At 36.0% G+C, this 17,301-nt stretch overlaps 1 protein-coding gene across 2 annotated transcripts; it reads right to left on the minus strand.

Annotated features, from left to right (window-relative positions):
* Window positions 1-10,206: 10,206 nt before the first annotated feature.
* On the minus strand, window positions 10,207-15,837 carry LOC121792326 (E3 ubiquitin-protein ligase RFI2-like). Of its 2 annotated transcripts, none has more exons than XM_042190225.1 (6): window positions 15,506-15,837; window positions 14,267-14,436; window positions 12,945-13,003; window positions 11,530-11,555; window positions 11,080-11,455; window positions 10,207-10,974 (listed from the first exon to the last, which is right to left on the minus strand). In XM_042190225.1, exons 1-6 carry the CDS (start codon window positions 15,654-15,656, stop codon window positions 10,518-10,520), a joined length of 1,239 nt encoding a protein of 412 aa, XP_042046159.1. In that variant the 5' UTR covers window positions 15,657-15,837; the 3' UTR covers window positions 10,207-10,517. The 2 variants fall into 2 exon arrangements, with proteins under 2 accessions (XP_042046159.1, XP_042046158.1); XM_042190224.1 differs by having other exon boundaries at window positions 10,207-10,986; window positions 15,506-15,836.
* Window positions 15,838-17,301: the final 1,464 nt, after the last annotated feature.

The raw sequence follows: 17,301 nt of genomic DNA on the forward strand, positions 1-17,301 counted from the left end.
GTGTTTCAAGGCATAATATATGGTTGGGTCATTGTCATTATCATTTCATGCGTGCTCTCCTCGTTACGGATTACTTTCGCTTTATTTTTTTTATTTAATTTTATATTGACTTCTCATCAATCCAATCAAAATTGGTCCACTATCAATATTATGAACGTTCGAATTTCTATTCACAGTGCTTTTCGTGTGTAAATAATTACATAAAAAAAGTGTAATTATTATTAGTTTACTTAATCACTGATCTAACATTTCATTTTACACAAAATTTGCACCAAATAAAAAGGCTAATAGGGTATGTTTGTTTAACGTGAAAGTATAATTAGCAGGAAACATTAATCATTAAAATATAGTAATCCTAAAAACTTTATTTTTTCATGTTTGGATGATTATAGAAATTATAAATTTTATACATTTAATTTAAACACTATACTAAGATATAGTAATAGTGATCAATTTGTTATATACTAGTATTGGATACATATTATCGCCTTTATAATGACAATAATATTAACTATATTATGTTAACTTTAATATATTTCATTAATATAAAACAATGATTTTATATATTTAAAATAATTTAGTAAATTAAGAAAAAAAAATGTACATAATACAATACAATACTATTACTTAAAATTATCAATTGCATTTAATTAAAATAGATATAAAAATAAGTAACAAAATATTTAATCCTTAAATTGGCAACAACAATAAATAGAAAACAAATTAAGATTTGCAACATAAAGTCAACTGATTTCAGTGGCGGATTCGGACTTTTTAGATTAAGGGTACGAATTTTATGATAAATAAACATATTAAAAATAATACTCCCTCCGTTCCCTCATAATTGAGGCAAAACTTTTCGGCACGGAGTTTAAGAATGGGTGTTGAGTGTGTTAAATAAATAGAGAATAAAGTAAAAAGTGAATAAAGTAGAGAAAATAAAGTAAGAGAGAGTAAAGTAAGAGAGAGAAAAATGTTACTATATATGAAAATGACTCAATTATGAGGAAACTTCGCAAAATGGAAAAATGACTCAATTATAAAGGAACGGAAGGAGTACTATATTAAAATATAAACAAGATAAAATATATTATATTATATACCACCACAAAATAGTGTAAAAAAGAAAGGAACATACAAAAGACTTCCTAAAATCATCAAATATAATAACTATCGGCATGAGGATACAAAATAGAAAATTTGAGTAGAGTATACACAAAATAGGAAACATAGGTGATAAACTACAAAATGAAAAACAGCTGAAAACTGTTGGCACAAAGAAGAATCGAACCCGGGTCCCCACTTAGAAAAAACACCTCACTAACCACTGCACCACTAATGCTTCTGGCAATATTAATCACAATAATATACTACATACACAATTATTTGGGGTACAATGGTAACCCTTGTTCTATGCTGGCTCCGCCAGTGACTGATTTGATCCTAATAGATTATTATCTTATGTTTGGAAATAGCAAGAAAACTTGTTTGGATTTTAAACTTGTGTTAATTGATCAAATTCAGTCAGGTGAATGAAATAATAACTCAATTATCTAATCGAGTAATAGTAATAAATAAAATTTTAATAATAATAATAATAATAATAATAAAATCAAATAATTAATAATTTTATATTTATATTATTTCTTCATAAATTATTAATTCAAAAATATAATGATAATGATTATATTATTATATTAATTATTACTGTATAACTTAATAAATTATTAGTTGATTAAATATTAATCTAAATCTAAAATCGAGAATGATTTCATAAAGTAAAGTGAGTTTGCCACCCAACACGAAACTTGAAAAACTACCACATAATTTAAAGACTAAAAGCTCATTTTGGTCATTAACATATTACGATTTTACGATTTTGGTCCAAAACATTATCTTTTAAATTATTCGGTCCGTCACAAATAAAAACGGGTCACATTTGGTCCGAATTTGACGGAACCGTTAAATATTAACGGTCAACGTGGATTTACCTGATTTAGACCCAATTAATCATTTTTAATTAATTCAAAAATGATAATAATTATTATAAATAAAAAAACTTGTATATTATAAATAAAAATATAAAACCCCCCAGCATCTCTGCCGCCAAGCTCCGTCGTACCATCACCTTCGGTCCACCTTCCGTCATCCCTCAACCTCACCTTCCATCATCCCTCCGCCACAGCGTCCACCTTCCATCATCCTTCAGCCTCACCTTCGGTCGTCATCGTCTCATCCCTCAGCCTCACCCCCTCCTTACATCATCTCCCTCACCACCTCCGCCACGGCGTCCACCTTCCTCGCCTCTCTCAACTCAGCAATCAATCCCCCGTAGCTGTCGCAATCGGGGACGCATCCTGCCCTCCCCATCCCTTTCAACACCTCCACCGCTTCCCCAAATTGACCGATTTTCTAAAGAGTCAGAAATAGGTAATTGCAGGTGCTGCAATCGGGGGTGTATCCGATTGATTTTATCTCCGACAAAATTAGCGTCGACGACGCCTTCCGGTGTTTCCGCAGCCACGATTTGAGAGGAGGTGGTGGAACTGCGGCGGGGGGAGGCAGCCGTAGCGGAGGGTGCCTGGATGACGGCGAGGGCGAGGGGAAGGTGGTCGATGGAGGGGTCGAGGGTGAGGGAGAGGGAGAGGGATAGGAGGCTAGACGACGACTTGACGGTGAGCAGCAGCGGCAGAACACTGGGAGTGGGAAGCCAGCATGTCCGAGGAGAAATTAGGGTGCCACGAAATGGAGGTGATGGTACGGCGGAGCTTGGCGGCGGAGATGCTGGGTGGTTTATATTTTTATTTATAATATAAAAGTTTTTTATTTATAATAATTATTATCATTTTTGAATTAATTAAAAATGATTAATTTAGTCAAAATCGGGTAAATCCAAGTTGACCGTTAATATTTTACGGTTCCGTCAAATTCGGACCAAATGTGACTCGTTTTTATTTGTGAGGGACCGAATAATTCAAAAGATAATGTTTTGAACAAAAATCGTAAAATCGCAATATGTTAAGGACCAAAATGAGTCTTTAATCTAATTTAAATATACAATCAAAAGTAACAAAAATGATTCTAAACAAATAAGCACCGGAAAATAAGACACGACGCACACACTCCACAACGCCCTTCATGATTACACTTCACGACGCTCTTTATATATATATATATATATGTACATCATTGACATACATACACATTCAGTAATATTATTATTTAAATACAGAAACATTTGGTTAATATTATACGACAGGGTCAGTTTAGAAACATATTTGTAGCATTAACCAATAAAGCCAAATTTTTAGTACAATAGAATTACCTTGTTCACTCCATTCTGTGATGTAACATCACAATTTTGAATTACATTACGTTTGTAATTTCAAATTGTTTCACACCGCGTCTTCTTGCGATTTCACCCTGCAATTCATTATGGTTGTCGAATCGTATTCTTTATATAATTGAAAAAACCAGCTACGTAATATGAAAATTGTTTTACAGTTATATTCAATCATGCTCATGGCTGCAAGTATTAGCACGGTTGAAGATTTCTCTTACAATTACATGCATGTATTTTAGCTGGTTTGGGTCATATTAATTGACTATGTAGGTCATATTAATTGACTATGTAGGTCATTGACTACGTAATATGAAAATTATTCGTCTTACGCGTATACTGTAAATAGTTAAATAATCAGTGTTGTGTCATGTTATGCGACAAACGAAGTCATAATAACATGGTGTCAATCTTGGTCATGGTACGCTTTTAATATGTCATATGATTAAATAATAATAATAATAATATTAAAATGAACACTTTCATGTCAAAATATGCGATAATATATGTCATAATAACATATAAACATGTTAGGTCATAATAAGCATGAAACTATTAATACGCTTATAATAAACATGCTCCACTCACTAGATACATACCATTTTTTGGGTTGTGGTTGTCGGAGATGCCCAAGTCTGTTGTGATCTAGCTCATAATAACAGCTAATGAAATAAATCAAACTAGAGCCTGGGTCATATTTATCACATAATTGGCTCATCGATAAAAAAGGTTATAGAATTTGACAAATAACAAACAATTTGAAATTAATATGACCCACATAGTCAAACACAGCAAGATATGCACGGTATATTCATTTATGTACCTGTTCGAGCCGTTGAAATATGTTCAGCCGTGTCTTTTTTTATCCGTCTCAATGTTATTGGTTTGACTACTCTTATATGATGGCATATTTAAGCTTAGTTCTACTTTTTGATATTATTTACAAACATTAAAGTCACTGATGCTTACATACACACACAGATGCCACCCATCTCACACCTTTTTTCATACAAACAATCACATCTATCTAAATAGCAGAGATAGTTAATAATGAGTTGTTCCAACTTAAGCCGTAGGTGTTTAACATAACCAAATGTAATTACATATATCATCTCAAACATCACAACTAAGTTCCAGTTTGGAGGATCAGAGACAGTTACCAGGATTTGTTGTTTTTGCATCAGCCTCTTGCCCTTTGGTGGAGTGAGGTGTTGTTTTGTTTTGTAATACAACCCCTGAAACATAATCACAATAGCTTTGAACATTACATTTAAAAATTCACATTAAAAAAGCCTAGTAGCCAAGCAATTATTTTTCTATTCTGTATCTCTTTATTTTGACTTTTTAAGAGTGAAGCGTCACAAGAATAAAATAATTTAAGCATAATAATATGAATTTATGTCATGCATACACTCGCATGACTCTGTTGTTGGTTTTGTTGCAGAATGGGCTTTTGTTTATGAAAAATATCACAATTACATACGTTGCTTCCAATATTGATACGGTATTAACTCATTAAATAAACTAGAAGGGGAAAACAATTTACCGGTTTGAGCTTTGGGGATCCGTGGTGGCTTGTTTTTAGTGTTCCTCCTTTCATACACTAGTTGAACAAAAAAAACCTTTTTAGTTTTGATGTATTTGAAAGCGGTATAGGCTATGGGATACTACAAACATCTAACCTTTTCCGTCGGTCGTTGTAGATCCAAAAGCTCGAGTATTCACCATTGCCGTGGTCGATTGTTTGATTTTCCGGTTCGGTGCTTGGTGGATCGGGAAAGATTGTCTGGGCTGGAGCGCGTATTGTGGATGGCTGATGTAGGTGAACTATCGGACGCCTCTTCGACTGAACAAAGAGTGGTTGGAGCTCGTAAATGTTGTGCCGCTTCAGAAATTACAGAAGTAATGTTTGATTTTGGTGATTAGTGTTTTTTGGGTGGCGTTAGATATATTGTGGGGGGAGAGACGAAGTGAATAGGCGGTAACCGAACAATCAGGTTAATGGCGTGTGGAGTGATGCTTCCATGATTTCCGCGAAGAAAAACCGAACGTCTGGGCATATTTTTTTGTTTCCATTTTTACCCTTTTATGACTCTATTAAACCTTATTATGACATAAATTTATGATTGTCAAGCCTAAATCGTGGCCGCCCATAGGCAGATCCAACGCTCCAGATTTAGTCTGTATTTTTGGACTTAAGGGTGTATTTTGATAGATGAATACCCTATATATATATATATATATATATATATATATAGAGGTTAGTGATCAAGATATAACTAATTTTTAAGTGTATAACTAGAGAACAAATCTCAGCCACACATCTTAATACTCCGAATTAATCTTATGGCTTAAATAATCTTGCAGATTTTTATAAAAAATAATAGCCAAAGAGAATTTTTGGAATTCAATATCTCAAATGTATCAACATGAATTGTCTTCTGCGCAATTTGTACAATCTGAATCTGAATTGTCTCCCGCCACCGCCACCGCCACGGCCGGCCTCTTCGCCGCCGCCGCACATGCGCCGGTTCTTCCACTGACGGTGTCCTCCGCCAGGCTGTTCGCGGCGATGACGGTACATGATCTGATACTGTTCGTTGGACATGGGAGATTGCAAGTGGATGCAGCTAATACTGTCGGCTCCCGAGGTACGACGAACCGTGATTGGGATATGCACAGCATGAGGGTGGCCAAAGACACGAGGATGCAACTGATAATTAGATAGATAAAGATGATTTTGAAATAATCTTGTGAAAAGTACATAAGTCGAATTTGTGATTTGTAAATTTAGAAATGATGTTAACAACCTCACTATTATCTAGGCCATGGATTGATCTTTTAGGTTAATCATGACAGCTTATATATTGATGCCTCTTAGAAAGAGTAACAAATTAAATGAGTTTTAACCATGTGATTTGCAATAAACAGGCTCTGCCATGTAAGTGACATTTTATTTAACTCTTGTTTACAAAACACATCACTCTTATTATGATTTTACTTCACTCTTGTTTACAAAACACATCACTCTTATTATGATTTTACTTCACTCTTGTTTACAAAACACATCACTTAACATGATTTTACTTCACCCTTGTTTACAAAACACATTACTATTAACATGATTTTACTTCACTCTTGTTAACAAAACACATCACTATTAGCATGATTTTACTTCACTCTTATTCTGATTTTACTTCACTCTTATTAATAAAACACATCACTATTAGCATGATTTTACTTCACTCTTATTCTGATTTTACTTCACTCTTGTTCACAAACACATCACTCTTACTGTGATTTTACTTCACTCTTGTTGACAAAACACATCACTCTTATTCTGATTTTACTTCACTCTTGTTCACAAAACACATCACTCTTATTCCGGTTTTGCTTCACTCTTGTTCACAAAACACATCACTCTTACTCTGATTTTACTTCACTCTTGTTCACAAAACGCATCACTCTTACTCTGATTTTACTTCACTCTTGTTCACAAAACGCATCACTCTTACTCTGATTTTACTTCACTCTTGTTCACAAAACGCATCACTCTTACTCTGATTTTACTTCACTCTTATTCACAAAACACATCACTCTTACTCTGATTTTACTTCACTCTTGTTTACAAAACACAACACTTTTATTCTGATTTTACTTCACTCTTGTTCACAAAACACATCACTCTTAGCATTATGTTACTACAATAAACAACATTAAACAAGAGACGAAGAAAAAAGCAACAAGGATCACCAAATTTCTCTACATAAATAACTTCAAAGGAGCAATAGCTTATCATCTGCTTAAAATCCAGCTGGTCAATTGATCAAACACCTTCTAGCATCAGCATTTACAAATTTCTCTCTGATAAAATAAATAATTAAGAATGAAAATTTAGCCGAATTAGAAGAGGATGAATTTCAATTACTATTATTACAAGAATTTCCATAGCTCAATCTCGCCATATTTATAGCTGAAACCGATCGCCGCCTTTGCTCGGGAAAATTCTGGCTTTGATGAACAGAGCTCCGAATTCTTCAATAATTCTTGAATTCCCATACAACATTCATCAACCTAAGAGTAATTAAACTCAATTTCGAGCCGGAATTCCCATACCGGATGATGATTCCGGCGAGCAGCGACTTGTCGATCACCGTCTTCAGCTTCACATTCTTCGCCCTGGTCAGCTTCTGCACTCGCTTCGCGATCTCCGCCAGATGCTGCGGCTCCAGCTCTACCACCGACACCACTGTCGCCACCTCCGTCTCCGACAACCGGTTCGCGATCAGCTCGAACTCTGCCGCGATCTCCTTGATCAGATCCACTCGCTTCATGTCCGTGAAGTTAACTTTCAAATGAAGTAAAAATTTACATAATCTAATTTTTCTGTGCAATGACAATTATACCCCACCTTGTTATTGTGAAGTAAATTTGTGATAGAGGGAACTAATTTCTCCTTTAAATTTAAAAATTATATGTATTAATACTAGCCTTTGATTTTCTTGATCTTATGGTTGTGATTTGTTCTCTAGTTATGTGGTTAATAGGCTCTTGCCCTAGATCACTACTTCATATATATAATGCCAACTTGTATACTGTAAGCATTTGTTGGTGTGTCTTCTTTCATGCATCAACCTCCCTTTATATAGGCGTATACATGCCTCTTCGTGGAGGGACCAACGGATGTGTCTTTTCATTTGGAAACCATACTGCTCTAATAAGGCAATAGACACACCCATTCGGTAAAATCAGTTTAGAAATTGATTCCTCACATTACACACATACACCTCCATATACATTAATTAACATGCAATGCTTATAAATATTACAGTTAATTTATAATTAATTGCCATAATTATAGTCAACTTAATGCATGTACGACAACACATATATAATCAATTCATTTATACATACATATATTTATTCTTTTCGTATATAATATATATATTATAACATTATAATTAGAGGTAGGAGATGAAGGTTATCAATACACCCGATTCTGATTCTTTAATCGAAACCGATCTATCACGGGATCGTCTTTTATATTAGAATCCTTAACATTTAATATAAATTTGATCCTTATAATTAAACCGATAGACACATAGGTCATATAAGAATATAAATATACTTACATGTATTGTTTTAGTTCTGCACAATCGACTAGTTACCTAAATTATGTTTGTACTGTATTAAGATATTAGCTATGCTAATTAAATAAAATCAGCCATCAATTGATAAATCAATCAGCCTTCGGTTTTTCGTATAATTTCAGTTTTTTCGGTTTAGTTCAGTTTTTTAAGTTTAGTTTTCGGTTTTTCGGTTCGGTTCGATTTCAATTTTAGCCAAAATTTGGTTTTTCGGATTCGGTTCGGTTTGGGAAAAAACTGAACCGAAACCCGAATGCTCACCCCTAACTCCTAGTACTTCCTAAGTCAAAGAAAATTATGCAATATTTTGTTTGTTTCGACCAAAAATATGCAGATCTTTTACAGGACATGATACAATCACTTCATATTTCAACAATATATCTTATTTTATTAAAAAAAATACTTTTTCTATTAGTTGGACCATAATTATACTTATATCCGTTATTCACAAAATTTATCCATGTTCTATATTGGATGTCCATACAGTCATACAGACTCATAATCTACTCTACATTTTAATTTTACAAACATTTTAATAAAAGGTACATTTTTTTCTACAGTGGCTTTATTCACTAGAAAGTAAAAACACTTTCACAATATGAATATCTAGTGAGTAATTACTTTTTTTAAAACTTGTACTCATCAAATATTCTATTAGTAGACGAAAAAAGTGTATAATTTATGTATTTTCTTGAAAAGAATTGAACTGGTGTGCAAAATAAAAGCCACCCCAAAATTTGTGTATTCCACCACACTTAAATCATACTACAAATTATAGTGGTACTAAACTTGGTAATATCTGTCTTTAACTATTTTGCGAGAAGAACTGTCTCTCTAATTACAAGAGAGGACGTCATTAGAAAATTACCCAGATTAAATGCGGTTGCTAAAATTTTGTGGAGCAAGTACATAAAGCATGAGTTGTGAAGAAAAAGTGGATTTTGGCAACAAAGATCAAAGCTTTGATCAGGAAAAAAAAATAGCAATGGATGGGAAAATAAGTGCAGAAGAAAGAGTAAGATATCTATTTGTATTTTAGCATCGTGTGTAATTATTTTTCTTTACCATTCAACACGCCTGCTCCATCAAATCGGTTAACTCACCCTACTTTATTATCCACCACAGCGTGCCTCAAATTTTCTCATATACTTGCAAATTACAATTATAAATAACCTACATTAAATTGATATGCAAATAATTTAAAAGTATAAATGTTTATTAAAATTTTATAAAAAACATAATTGAAAATAAGCGATGTTATCGATTTGAATTTAACGAGGAGATTGAAATGTGCTACATCTGTGTTTTGCTAATTTAAGCACATTTTTTACTTCCTATTAGGCTTCTGCTCTTTGCTACGACATTTTTAATGTCATGCTATCACTAACACCCACCATCTCCTTGATCCAAAATACCAACCAATTCTTATATGACCAATTACATCTCTTTCTACAAATTTAAAGTTGTCTACACAAATTTGATGGCTCACACAAGCACATATTTTTTTAGGTATGAAACAGGGGAGATGAGGTTTTGGGTGTAAATGAAAGATCAGATATTTCAAGCGAAAAAAACTACTGAAAACTGTTGCAGTTGCACATAAAAAGCGTTTCTTGTTTTCATTTATCAAGTCCAGGTTGTGTTAGCTTCGCAAAGGTTTTATGTGCATCGTCTAGGACAAAAAAAGATGCACAAAAATGAAAACAACCCAACAAAGAATTCTTTAAAAGTATCAAATTTAGATTTTAAAAAAAAACATAAGGTGGGCAGCCTTGGAGGAGGCTACCGGCGACCCTCTTTATGTACGTTAAACAGTGATCTTATTGCCCCGGGGGCTACAAACAAGAGGAAGCCAAAGTCCGTCACACAAAGTGGTGGCGATTGAAAGCGATATTTTCAATGCCACGGTAGTTTTCGTGGCTGCCGTGCAAGGCAGATACCAACCATTATAGATCGTTGCACAAACATATATTGTCTGGTTTCATTCATGGTGGTCATAGTTTTTTCACCAGAACACAATAACATGCCTATCACCGATTTTGAGATGGCATCCTCTCTGATCCATGTCTCAGCCGGAAACTGCTGGGTCTGATTCCGGCCTCGGATGCAGGACCCGGTGGGTGGAAGGGCCCCCAGATTGAATCTCTATCGACCTGGCTTGAAGGAAATGAATATTGGTGTTCTCGCTCCCAACCATGGAATGGTTCTCGGTGGGGATTTTCCATTTCATGGAAGTTTCTCCCTGAAGAGTTTGATGAGATGAAGTAGAAACCACCAGACTGGTCGGATGACGAGGCAATTGGGGGTGCAGCTTGAGCTAAACCTCTATGACTGCTGGATCTTCGTCCAGTGGGTAAAACAGGGTTGCGTGCCGAAGGGTTACTACTAGACTGCTGGAAGTATGCTTGAAAAGCTGGACGGTCACGTGTCCGAGCAACAGTTCCAGGGTATGGTGGAAGGACGGAGGAAGTTGCTGTGCTGGGGGCTCTGCTGGCAGAACTGTAACATATAAGTGCCAAAATTTACTCATTCTGGTAATCGTGTGATGCTGAATAGATTTGATCAGAAATTTCAGGCAAACAACATACTGACCTGTGACCAAGCATGAAGGAGGGATGCATTCCAGCTCTTGGGATATCAGAGCTATTCCTCGCTGTTCTCTGTGACATGGGTGCAATCAGGGTCTGGTCTGCTCCAGCAATCCGGTTGCTTGGAGCGAATTGAGAAGAATGGTCCCAATTGTGATAGTGCACATCCATCGAAGGAAAAGTGTATGAGTTGGGAACTTCACTAGGAACTGATGGGCCAGTCCAATGGTTACTATAATTAGATCCATCTGAAACACTAGTACTTGATGTTGTAGAAGATGCATGTATTGGCCCAAAATAAGCAATATAAGGGCAAGGATGAGTTGCGGATGAAACAGGCGTATGTTCAAAGACAGGCGTATGTCCAACAAGATCATGATCTATGAGATATCAAATAGACCAATTACAAACTTGATCTAAGTGTTAGCAGGAAGGTAGAGAAATGTAGTCTTACATGTGCTTGATGAAAACTCCCCTTCACTGCAATAGGAATGTATCATTAACTCAGAAAAATTAGCATATAATAGAAAAAAAAGTGTAAGGAGATCAAATAAAGCGAATATATAGTAACAAATATATGGCATAATAAATACTCATTCTCTTACATCTGTTAAGGCTAGTCAAACTATATACAGCGCCAAGCACCTGAGAGAATGTCTGTCCAAATTGTAGATAATAATGATGATAAAAAAAATAAAATCATCCAGATTTCAAGTTTGGATATGCAGCACCTTATGAAGCAACATCTGGAAAGCCCATAAGGATCCATAAATAAGGTAATTAAACATTATCAAGAGGTCAAAGTTTTAGAGTCTTACAGACCAAAAGAGACTCCTAATATTTCGCTACAGGTGAAGCTCACCGAACAATCTTAGATAACATAGTTGTGTTTGCCTAGAAATGCTAAAGATTCCAGAGTAACACAATTAAAGCAAATTGCACTTAAACTAAAGAATGGGCCAGAGCATAATATTTGTGATGAGCACAGGCCTGAAAAGACTATTCAGCGAACCAGCAACTCTCCTCAGCAGCAGATTAAACAAGGCTTTACAAAACAAAATAATTGCCACAGTCAGTTACTTAACCACCCACCAACCTAAACGTCAAGATCACTACGGTTAGGCTGCTAAACTAGCCATACTAACAGAAATCGAAAATTGACAGCTCCCAGCCCCTAGAGGTACCTTTGATACTTTGTAGATACCCACCAGTTAACAGGGCTTGCAAACCTAGGACTTGTACAAAAGACATACATAATTTGGTCGCTGTTTCTCAGAGGGGAGGTAGTGAATGTGAATTTTGGGTAAAGCTAGTTGGGGCGAGCCGGCTATGTGATATACCAAGAAGTCACTGTTGCAAAAGTCTCCATACGCAGCCACCAACAGCTGGGCCCCTAGGCCGAAGCAAAATGCATCAGATGACAATAATCAAAAGGTTCCCCAAGGCACCATTTCTGGCATGTGAACCAAAGCTATGCACTCATAGGGTGCCAAGGTGATATGTTGTTAGTATTAGATTTGGCTGTAAACAATAGAAATCATCCTGAATTAATCAAAGATTATCTTCATGTCTTTCAGAGAGTTTCTGTGAGCTTACTATTGAAAATGTCACGTATAGAGAAATACAAAAAAACAAATAAATATATGCGTGTGCCAAACTTGTGCCTAGGGAGTTCCAAACATTACGGATGGTTAACAAGGTGTTAGCTTTCTTTGGTTATTAAGGCATATGAGCTCAATAATGAGAATATCATATTAGCTAAAATATTTTTCACCTACACGATCTATTAAGTCAGAAAAGAAATAAAGTTAACTAGTAATTGCATTTAATACTATGTCAAAAACTACAAAAGGTAAGATAGAGGCTTACTCAAAAGATGAAGGGAGCCTTGTTATCCCACTGAACGGACACCAATGAACTCCAAATGACTGAAACAGTTATTTTAAAGTATTCAGAAAACTTTAGCAACATAGAAAGTAAGCTTATTCACAAGCATGAAGTCATAATATTGAAGTCAACTATGAATGCCCTCCATGGTTAATACAGAAATTATGATCCCCAAAAATCAGATAAGTCATACATTCTGGATAGAAATACAGCCACTTTATGGGAAAAAATGGTTTTCTCAACTGAAACTGTTCCTTGAACTGTCAACTTTAGAAAACGATTGTTCCAAAAACATTACTGATAAGTACAAGGCAGAATGAAAAGGAGAGTAAAAGTCAGTGGAGAATGAATATGGATTCTGTTCATACTTCATAAATAGTGAGAACACATTAACACAGTGACCAAAGTTCACAGAAGCTTTTGGGATGTCAACTGAAGAATATCTTGAGGGAGAGAATATTACTAGCTAATAGAATGGTAGGTCAAACTTGATTGAGTTCATCTGATAGCTCATATGTACAACCATAGTCCATAAAAAGCTTCACATACCTAGAGGAATTGTGGATAAGCTCATGCTAATCTAAGCTGCTGAAACAGCCATATGATGCTGCAGACAGGTATCCTCTATCTGACCATCAAGTAGTTCACACCAAAGAACCAGGGATAAGACAAACTTTGCTCCAAGTATGTCCTCTAGTGTTCCTGACTACTCTTCCCATGGTTTCCTCACATTATTCAAGACAAGCAACCCAAGACAGACCCCACATAAATAGCTAATCACGGCTGTCAATTATTTTTGTGATAGATAAATAACAAGGGAAAGATATAGTTTGTACAAAGTGGAATTTATGCTGATACAAAGACAAAAATATGAAACCAAGAGAAAAGAAGCCCAAATGGTCAAGTTTACATAATTTTTATGAAGGAAGCCGTTTTCTAAATAAGCTTTGTAGCTTCAAAGTGAATGAACATCAGGCAACATAACATTCTTCCACAATATGATAATCTTCGATGGTTGCATTTATAACCCCCCACAATTCCAATACAGATGAAATTTTAACGCAAATGAATCTCATTGATATCGTCACAAATTGCACATATATTTCTCAAGGCTGGAAGAGAATACAGTGCACGTTACATATGATTGCCCTTATTCGAAATGAATGGCTTATAAGATGACATCTAAAAGAGGAACAGGTGAAAATAAATTACATAACATGGAATGCTTCAATATGCTCTTTAGACACATATATTATACAAGTAGCACTGAAGACAAAAGTTAGATGATAAATCTAGAAAATTACCATTTCAGAATAATTTAGATCATAAAGATCCTCATCATGGGCCCAGTCATCCATGCTAAACTCAGGTAGTGGACGACTGCCATTAGCATATAGCCATTGTCCTTTCTCAATTTTCCGACAGTTGGGGCACTGCATAGCTCCCTTACTGTTGAATGCTGAACCAATGCAATCTGTTTTTTTCATGCAACAACATATGGAGTAAGAAACGTAATGTGGTTCCTCAGTCATTTGATTCATCTCACTGATAAACAAAGTTTGGGATGAGTAATAATTTAAAAGCAGAGCAGCATAAGAACGTCTCAGGCATAACAAAAATATCTCCATAACGAAATATGTACAGGATCAGATTTATTTAATATAATGGCTAAAGCTAACTCAAGCTTTGAAACAGAAGCAAAGACAGATGACAAACGATTACCATCAAGCTACATCAAAAGTTGGTGAAACAACAGTTTAGAAGATATAAATATAGCAAAAGCCAAAAAAAGGCATGCATGTGCATACGCCATCCATTACTATAAACCTATGACAAATTTAGGCTACAGGCCCTACACGCTTTGGGTGTTAGATCATTATTAATTTATTGGAAACGCGTTGTTCAGACAGCTAACAAGGTATACCTTCAGCCCCTTTCAATTAGTTAGGGCTTCACCGGTCAACAAAATAGAAGTCAGGTCACCAGATATCAACGCTTCAATTAACAAGAGTTTCTCTGAGAATAGGATAGTAGAAACAATCACCATAACTTATTTTTTCCTATTGCCTCTAAAGAATGCATTGCAAATATGTATCCACTGCTAATCTGATTCCAAAATTTACTAGCACATACATATGAACAGCTTGTTTTCTGGTCCTACAGGAGAATTACATGATACTTAACTAGTTAAGGTTGCAACAATTTTAGTACATTCAAAACCCCACAATGGACCAAGTCTCCAAGAAGAACTAAATTGCACTGCATGTGTATTGTGCACCACATCTAAACAAAATTACGAGCAACCAATGAAGGACCAACTCAGAAATTTACAATTTAAGCATCCAAAAGTCAATTCTCCAGAGAACTGTAGTAATTCAACTTTCCTAGCCAAAAACTTGCTCCCAGATCATCAAATTCAATCATTAGCAGTGCCTAATTGGGGCAAAAAGATCAACCAGATATGCTGATCTGAAATTGATCAATTGCAAAACATTGAAATACAATCAGCTAGATCATGAGACTTAATTGTAAAATTAACTCACCTAAGTGAAATTGATGGCCACATTGAAGCTTAGCCCAAGATCTATCTCCATTGTCGGTGACAACATCCAAGCAAATAGAGCACGATACCGCAGCCGCTTTGCATCCTCCTCTATCACCGTCGTCGAGAAGATCTGCATCTCCCAATCCCATAATCTAAACCGACTACCAGAAACCCTGAATAATTATAGAATCAAACAAAGTATGGGTAGCCCAGATTGAATTGAAGCTCTGGTAAAGTAAGTTAAAACGATTGAAGGAAATGGAGGAGTTGGGAAAGAGGAGAGAGAGACAACAAAGAGTGTCAACCTTCTTTCCTTTTCATTTCTATCAATTTTTAATCTCTCACCGTTGAAATAAAAGATTATTTTCTTCGGTAATAAGAGAGTTTTTTTTAAAAAAAAATTATTTATCAGGTATACATTGAACGCAAGGAATACGATATAGAATAGGTGGTGGACTTTGAAATAAATTTGTTTGACTTCAATTTGAATCGTGCAATCACTGCATTGCTTTCAAATATTGGCTAAATTCGCCTGCAAAATTATATGACAATTTTAAATAATACTGCTATGAAACAAGCAACCAATTAATTATGTTTACCAATTCAAATATTTGAAGGAGACAGAATGCTATTTATTTGCGCGATACATATGTATCCGGACACATTCCAATGAGGAGGAGCCTTAAGATTTGCTGTCATTTCGTCATTTTATACTTGTATTATAACTTTATTTTTATTTTTTTATTGCACTTAGAGCATCATTAACCCCGGCCCAATTTCAGGCCCCAAGTCTCATCCACGTCATCATTCCCTTAAATTTGAGTCTAATGCCCCAACTGCTTTAACCCTGCAGGCCCAAACCCGGGCCGCAACTAATAAATGACATTATTCACAACTTCAACCTATTTTGCTCGTAAATGCAATACGTTGAACAATTGAAACCGGAAAAATACATTGTTGAGTAGAAATTAAAATTACAAATCCTAGACAAAGCAAATTAAAAATCCTAGAAAATAAAAATACAAGTCATAGAAACCCGGGCCACAACTACTATTTCTTCATTTGTGCGCGAAGGTAGGCGATCATCTCACGGTGCAACTCGAGATCGAACTCCAACATTGTCGAGGTATCCCTCGATGTCAACTCCGTCAGCTGGCTCATCCGCCAGGTAATACTCAACTCCGACATAGAGTCGGAGATCTTATCCAGAGACTGATTGGGCGGCAGTGGCGGCATAGCGGAGTAGCTCGCAGTTGCCTTCCCCTTCGCTTTCCTCTTTGACGTCTTTGTTCCCATCGGACGGCTTTGAACGCTAGGGGATGAGAAGAAGACGTCGTCGTCCGTCACGTTGAGGTCGATCGCCGGACCTCCTTCGCTCGAAGAGTAGTTTCCGGCGGCGGAAACTTTGGTTCTCTTCGGCGCCCCACTTGTCGTCGGTTCGGCACTACCGGTGTACTTCGGGCTCTTCTCGACAATCTTCCAAAAGTTGAAGTACTTGAAGTGCTTCTTCCCGTCAGCGAAAAACTCCTCCTTGGCCTTCTCCACGAGGTCCATCTTGTTGTGCCCGCTCGGCCATATTCGAATGTCGTTAGTCCACTTGTCATTCCACTTGCTCATCTCCTTCTGGACCCGACCTCAATGCTTGCGCAGCTTCACGTAGCTACTCTCGAACGTCCCTTTAGGACGCCCAGTGTTGTACTTCTCAGCAATCCGCTCTCATAACACCTTGCCGCTCTGCTGGTTACCGATGATAGGATCCTCGGCGACGTCGACGTAGTTCTTGGTCAGCCACAA

The sequence above is a fragment of the Salvia splendens genome, chromosome 2 (assembly GCF_004379255.2).
Source record: "Salvia splendens isolate huo1 chromosome 2, SspV2, whole genome shotgun sequence".
Lineage (NCBI taxonomy): Eukaryota > Viridiplantae > Streptophyta > Magnoliopsida > Lamiales > Lamiaceae > Salvia > Salvia splendens.

What these genes read in the sequence shown, in the direction of transcription:
- LOC121792326 (XM_042190224.1), bottom strand. Translation starts at nt 15,656, where the DNA reads ATGGGATTGGGAGATGCAGATCTTCTCGACGACGGTGATAGAGGAGGA. An exon ending in ATCTAAATTATTCTGAAATG is followed by an intron (nt 13,004 to 14,266) that starts GTAATTTTCTAG and finishes TAACTGTTTCAG; the next exon opens with TCATTTGGAGTTCATTGGTG. An exon ending in AGGCTCCCTTCATCTTTTGA is followed by an intron (nt 11,556 to 12,944) that starts GTAAGCCTCTAT and finishes TTCCTATTGCAG; the next exon opens with TGAAGGGGAGTTTTCATCAA.